Below are 7,386 nucleotides of genomic sequence, written 5' to 3' on the forward strand. Positions count from 1 at the left end.
CTAAATTTACATTAAACACATCACCATCGGGTTGAATTGAGTTTTTCTCAAAATATCATTAAAATTTATAAGAATTTGTACACGTTGTTGATACCCAAAAAAAAAGAAAAAGAAAAAAAAAAGAACAGAACAAAACAAAGGAAATTTTTAACTTTCTATACTGCAAAAGCATGAAAGAAAAAAACTTGTATCATCTATAATCTAAAATAATGTAAGATTCATTTAATAAAACAACCGTTTAAATGGGGACGCAGTAGAATATGAATGATATTTATATCGTTTAGACATCTCGTTTTGTCACATTTCTCTTAATGATATTTATTTTTTCTGTTAACAAAAAAAAAAAAGAAAAAAGGAACACCCACCACTAGTTGATTTCATTGTTCGAATATGACCATTGAGGCAGAGAAACAGAACCACCAAAAATTTTGCAGTCTATCAAAACAGACTCTGTACGAAGCTGCACCACACTTTAGTTGCATGAACTTTATCTCTTAAATGGAAAAATCCATCTTCAAAATTTCAGTGGTTCTGCTGCATCCTTACGATCAATTTTATTGCCACATAAGGCCCCTTCCCCCCAATATCCAACTAACACTAAGGCCCTGGCCCCGATTCTGTGTCAGTCCAATACTGCTGCCTCTCGCTCACGAGTTCCCCCTCTCTTCGCCAACGCTAGGCTCGAACACAGGTCAGCTTGAACCCACCCGCGAAATTTCCAGAACAAAGTATAATCGAAGTTATTGGCTCAATCTGATTTCTCATCGAGTTCTTTTTCCTCCCCATCTGGCTGTTAAATCAGCATTGCGTGTGTTTCTCTTCCCTTTTTTGCTTAGTATTTATGTGATAATATGCACTATGGTGGGCGTTGATCATTGGTCAATGGCCTCTACTTATGTTTGTTCTATTTCAATTTTGCTCAATCTGCGGCTTGCTGGGGACTTCTAGTTGTCTTATATTGATTGGGCTGGAGGCGAAATCGAAATCATACGATCTTGTTTTGTCTGTTCGTAGATTTCTTCCTCGTTTACATCGATTGCCCGGTTCTTTGTCTGCTAGATTCCAGAAGATCAAAAGAGCTATAAGTTTGTTTTGGTTTGTTATTGTGCATAGATTAGACTGCTCTGAGCCGTTTGGGTCCATTTATTTTTGTGTTATCATCCGCTCAAGTTTTTACTCTTCGATTTATCTTGCGAATTTGGAAGAAGGGATTTTTTTTTTTTTTTTAGCCCTCGACTATGCACTTTTTCCAGTCGTCATTCTTGATAAAATCCCAGTAGCTTGAAATGTTATCGGGTCTGTCAGTAGAAGTTGACAGGTCTTTTATATATATATAATTATATCCTCTCACGTGTCGGTTCGTATAATAATTGTTAACTATTTATATCATCAGGAGAGAAAATGACATCGTAGACGTTCAAATTTATGGCCTCTTGCTTTGATATCATGTTAAATTACTACTAAACCAAAAATTTTAATTCAAGGCTTAAGTTGATAGGTCACAATAGACTGAGTTCTTATTTATATATTCTTAATAATTTGTGTATACTCATTCAGTGGTGAAGACTTAACCTGGATTTTCATGTTGATGTTTCCTTACCCTTCCCAGAGCTTTGAGAGATCTCTGGCATTTGGTTTCTTATTTATCATACATGTCTCTCTTTTGTAAATTTCAGGTTCAGGGCAGATTCTTTCTGTTGGTAAATTGTAACTTTTTTGCCTGTATTGGAGTAATTGCTAAAAGAGGTAAACTTCATCATGTCACGTAAGGCACTTGACTACGAGTCAATTAATGAAAATGTGAAAAAGGCTCAGTATGCTGTCAGAGGAGAACTATATCTGCGAGCTTCCGAGCTTCAGAAGGAAGGGAAGAAGGTATAAAGTTCTCTGCTAATCATATAGTTCCAATGCTGTTAAGAAATCTCCTCGGGTTGTTTAAGGAGTTCGATTAATTGGTTTTGTTTTACCTTTGATCAATACCTTGTCCTACTGTGATTTATTGCTAATTTCTTGGAATAAACATGGCAGCTTTGATAATTTTGATATCTGACCTTCAATTAAGATACGAATCACACAATGTTTATCCGTGGTTTTGTCATCTTTGCATCATTGATTCCATTCAATGCACTTGCAAGTCTAACTCCTGTTTCAGTTTCGTCCAAAGTAACTTTTCTGCTTGTTTGACTCGGTACTCTAGCTTATACACCTATTGCTCATAATTTCAAACATTTCTGCAGATTATTTTCACAAATGTTGGGAATCCTCATGCTCTTGGACAGAAGCCATTGACTTTTCCACGTCAGGTTTGTTACTACAACCACTTTTATTAGTTGCTGTCTGATCTTTTTTGTTTCTTTTGAGACCTAAGTGAACTCCTGTCCCTATGGTCAGCATAAAAACTACCTAACTCTTCTACAGGTTGTCGCTCTTTGCCAAGCTCCCTTTCTGTTAGAAGATCCTAATGTAGGATTAATATTTCCAGCTGATGCTATTGCTAGAGCCAAAAATTACCTCTCATTGATTCCGGGAGGTCTAGGTAATTTCTTATTTGCTTTCTCAAGTTAGAGAAATTTGGGATTTAATCGTTGAATGATCTTGCTGGTGAGAAGGGGTGTCATGAAATCATAAAAGCAAGGACACAACTTTAGTTTCGAAATTTCTTTTCTATACTATTTTCACCGTTGGTACATTCAAATTCCTTATGATCGCATAAATCTTATATATATAAACATTGGCTTTCAGGACCACATTTATCCATTTCATCTGTCTGGCTTATTTATTTTCTTTGACTTTTCTAAACTTGACAACTTCAATTACTCGGTTTCCTTTTATTTACTACTTGGAAGTACAACTGATTGGGGAAGTTCTGAAATTGGTTTAGTAGAAGTTAGGATCTCCAAGAAGCTGCACTCAATTGATTGGCGTTTAATTTTTTTAAATACTTCTAGGTGCCTACAGCGATTCCCGAGGACTTCCTGCTATTCGGAAGGAAGTAGCGGATTTTATAGGAAGGCGAGATGGGTATCCAAGGTGATAATGATGGCATCTATATGAATCTCAATAAACTTGTGTTTCTGTCACATTTGTGTGTGAGTTAGGTACATGACCTGGAATTGCTTATTTTTCATTGCTTGCTTAACAGTGATCCAGAACTCATATACCTAACCGATGGTGCTAGTAAAGGTGTAATGCAGATGTTGAATACTATTATCCGTGGTGAAGGCGATGGGGTATTATTTCTTCTTCATTGGCCATGAACACATGATTGCTTTTTGATGCAGAAAATGTTACTTGAATAGATTTTCTCCATTCTCCTCACACTATGTCTACATACCAAGTTTTAAGTTAATATCTTATCAGGTTCTGGTTCCAGTTCCACAATACCCTCTTTACTCGGCTGCAATCGCACTGTTTGGGGGCTCTCTTGTTCCGTACTACCTAGAAGAGACCGCAAATTGGGGTCTTGATGTTAATGACCTTCGCCAGTCAGTTGCTCAGGCTCGCTCCAAAGGAATTAATGTTAGTGCATTTCCTATATTTGTCTGGTGAACGTGAAACCCCAGTCTGCAGTTTTTCATATGAAACATGAAAATAGGATTAGATGTTTTCAGTTTTCCAATTTTGAAACTGAGGGATCTTAGCCGATCCTACACCCATAGCTCATCAAACATTTATATAAGTATAATAAGTATTGATATTTTCCATATTCACAATTTTTAGTATGTTTACATCTTTAGTCCAAAGTCTTACCTGTAACACTAGTGCCTTATATGTTGGTATCTGATTAGGTAAGGGCAATGGTGATCATAAATCCTGGCAACCCTACTGGCCAGTGCCTTAGTGAAGCAAACCTGAGAGAGATACTGAACTTCTGTTTCCAAGAAAACTTGGTCTTGCTCGGAGATGAGGTGTATCAACAAAACGTATACCAGGACGAACGCCCCTTCATCAGTTCTAGGAAGGTAAATGGTGATATCTGACTCTCAACATTTTATTTTTCGATTTTCATCTCGATGATCTGATCTTTTGCATCTCCCAGGTATTACTGGATATGGGCCCACCCATAAGCAAGGAACTTCAGCTTGTCTCGTTTCACACAGTGTCGAAAGGATATTGGGGTGAATGTGGACAGCGCGGTGGATACTTTGAGATGACCAACATTCCTCCAAGGGTTTGATTACTTTATAAGATTACTATTCAATTCAACAAGAGTTTCCTTTTCAGCATATTTGTAATACTCAAGTAAGCTTCCATCTCCAATACTGCAGACCGTCGATGAAATATACAAGGTCGCTTCAATATCACTCAGCCCAAATGTTCCTGCTCAGATATTTGTGAGTCAACTTAATATGTTATATCGTTGTTCTTGACCTCAAGATCTGGCACACCTGCATTTTCTCATATAGAAAGTTGCTTTATTTATTTGTAGATGGGATTGATGGTCAACCCACCAAAGCCTGGTGATATTTCATATGATCAGTATATTAGGGAAAGGTATACAAAGTTTTTTTTTCTCCTCTTTAATGGCTGTCTGGTTGATCAAGTTCATTTATATTAGTAAAATTCCAATAAAAAGTTTCCTTCACGATTCCCATCATCATTTAATTATTCCAAAGGCAGTTTTAGTAGTCATATACTTGGACAAACTTGGATTTAGGGGATCACTAATTTTCAAGTCAATAAACAGTATTTTATCATTATTGGGATTGTAGCAAAGGGATCCTTGAATCACTGAGGAGAAGAGCAAGAATAATGACTGATGGATTCAATAGCTGTAGAAACGTGATCTGCAATTTCACAGAAGGTAAGAAGTTTTTAGTTAGAAAATATCTACATTTTGTCGCCCTGAAATTTGATGTCTACTATATTAGATTAAATAACGAGAGAATTTGTTATCAGGTGCCATGTACTCGTTCCCACAAATACGCTTGCCACCGAGAGCAATTGAGGCTGCCAAAATGGTCGGAAAAGTGCCTGACGTTTTCTACTGTCTCAAGCTCTTGGAAGCCACTGGAATCTCCACTGTTCCAGGTTCAGGATTTGGGCAGAAAGAAGGGTAATAATACTATCAATACTTTTAGAATCTCTACTAATTTCTCCATCAACAAGCATTCATTCTTCTGTAATAATCGACTTCCTGACTAGCATTACTTTTTAGAACCCCAACATGATCTCTCATATCTCAGCGACATATTTTCTATCATTGCTTTTGATCTGGACTTGATGTTGCATAACTCAACGGTCAATCGGCATTTTGCTGATGCTGTCATATAGGGTGTTCCATTTGAGGACGACCATCCTACCTGCTGAGGAAGACATGCCTGGAATCATGTCGAGTTTCAAGAAGTTCAACGACGCGTTCATGGAGGAATATGAAGACCATAGGGGTTATTCAAGAATGTGATTGGGGGCAGCTTCCATGTGCCGATTCCAATTCAAACGTTATACTCTTCCATTACTGTAAAGCTTTTGCAAGCATACATATCTAACCTTATTATAAGAACTTAATTATTCTATTGGATTTCATCTTTTACTCTTTTCCATTTTAAAAATTGGATTGTTGATCAGTGGGTTATCTGTATGACTTTGATGTAATCTGAAAGGTGAAGAAGAATATGGAATATTGGATAAGGAAGATAAAAGCAGCTTTTGATGAACTCCTTTGCCAACCACTGGGAAGAAACCTACAAATTGCGAGATTCCCGTTCGTCATACTTTATGGAATAAGAATAACTCACCTTTAAAATTGAAGTCCTTTAGTTTAAAATTTTCGGGTGGCTTTTCATTTTCCGTTACAGAGTTAAATTTCTGTGGTCACGGTCAGGGTCAGCTGATGGCCTGCCTTTAATTTTGGCGCCAAATGTAAAGTCAACTTCGTCTGCGGCTCTGCCCGCGGTCAGCTTCCTTCATTGAATTTCCTCTCTCTCTCTCTCTCTCTGTTAGGGCAGGGAATATATTAAAGCTTATACCTCTGCTTCTCGTGTCACTGTTCCATTTGCCTCCGGCTCCGGCCAAGTTTCTTGATTTTTCAACCTCAAGAGAGATAAAAAGAGAAGGAAAAGAGAGAAACTCTTCTTTTGCTGAAACGAGGCAAAGCCAAAAGCACTTTCCATATTCTCCTTTGCAAATCCTCGGCAGAAGCACTTTGGATCACTTTCCAGGCCGTGTCATTTTTATTCCTCTGCTTTTATCAAACCTCTTTATTCCCTTATTCCGCTCTATATTACTGCGTACGCCCCTCTCTCCCTTTCCCCCCACCACCGTAATTGGGACTTTCGGAGAAATTTCAAGACGATCGATATGGGCTTGGAATCCGACCCCAAAAAATGGGTCGTCGCCGGAATTCAGATACGACCTCCTCTAATGCCCATTTGCACAAATCCCATTCACAAAGAACACGACCACTGCGACGCCGACGACCACCCACCGACGCCGACCGGAGACGACTGCCGGATCCGGTCCGGTTCGAAATGCCCGCCCGCCCCGAAGAAGCCAAAATCTTCCCTTAAATTTAACTACGGCAGAGTTGGGCAGTTCTTCAAGCCACCAGACTTAGAGGTTGTCTTTAGTCGACATTTCGAGAGGGCTAATTGATTAAGTCTCCTCTAATGCTTTCGTTTCTTTTGTATTTCATATTAAGTATTAACCCCTTTTTTGTTGGTATTTTAGCTGATGCTTTGTACAGAGATTGTAAAACATTAACTAATCAAAGCAGGTTGAATCTCCAATGAGTATGTCATCGAGGCTCACCGCCGAATTCTACTGAAACGATTAAGTTTAATGCATGACTCTGATCCTATTTGCTAGAACTTCCGTCACTTTAATTATAATATGATATTATTTAGAAGATTTGTTTGCGAAAACAGAGCAGTTAACCAACTCATGTTTGTCCGCTAATTATGAACACTTGGCACTTTACTTTTTTTTTCCTAAAGTAAAGCGAACTGTAATTATGAGCACTTTAATTTTAATTGAGCTTTATTGTGATTGGATGGAGCTTGATGGATGACATATTATTCTATTTGACGTGATATCCGGAGCAAGATATGTTTCTCATAAATTGAAATACGTGAATCTCAATTATTGTTATAATTATGGGACTTTATATGGAAAAAAAAAACAATAATATTACAATTGAAATACGTGATAACCTCTATTTTATTTAAACAACCAAGTACATTTGACTTTATATGTACACATGGTACAGTTCCTTAGTATTTAATTACATATTTGTCTATAGAATAATTAAATATTAGAGTAGTATTCAATTGGATAGTCAATCATATTAAAAACATTATTTGAGTATTTAAGTTGCGATATTCACTCTTGTTTAAATATTTGACTCTATAGAAAATCAAATTAGGTGAGAATGGGACAAGTTTGTGT

At 37.4% G+C, this 7,386-nt stretch overlaps 1 protein-coding gene across 2 annotated transcripts; it reads left to right on the plus strand.

Moving 5' to 3' along the window:
- Nucleotides 1-532: 532 nt before the first annotated feature.
- Nucleotides 533-5,526, plus strand: AOAT2 (alanine-2-oxoglutarate aminotransferase 2). 2 transcript variants are annotated; one of them, XM_022296127.2, is made up of 14 exons: nt 533-691; nt 1,677-1,875; nt 2,238-2,303; nt 2,419-2,536; nt 2,949-3,030; nt 3,143-3,230; nt 3,361-3,519; nt 3,789-3,962; nt 4,040-4,171; nt 4,269-4,334; nt 4,430-4,494; nt 4,713-4,804; nt 4,900-5,056; nt 5,275-5,526. In XM_022296127.2, the coding sequence occupies exons 2-14, from the start codon at nt 1,759-1,761 to the stop codon at nt 5,402-5,404; spliced, it is 1,446 nt and encodes a 481-aa protein (XP_022151819.1). In that variant the 5' UTR covers nt 533-691; nt 1,677-1,758; the 3' UTR covers nt 5,405-5,526. The 2 variants fall into 2 exon arrangements, with proteins under 2 accessions (XP_022151819.1, XP_022151820.1); XM_022296128.2 differs by having other exon boundaries at nt 572-808.
- Nucleotides 5,527-7,386: the final 1,860 nt, after the last annotated feature.

Source organism: Momordica charantia (genome assembly GCF_013281855.1).
Source record: "Momordica charantia cultivar OHB3-1 chromosome 9 unlocalized genomic scaffold, Mcharantia_2.0 BLBB01000009.1, whole genome shotgun sequence".
NCBI classification, from domain to species: Eukaryota; Viridiplantae; Streptophyta; class Magnoliopsida; order Cucurbitales; family Cucurbitaceae; genus Momordica; species Momordica charantia.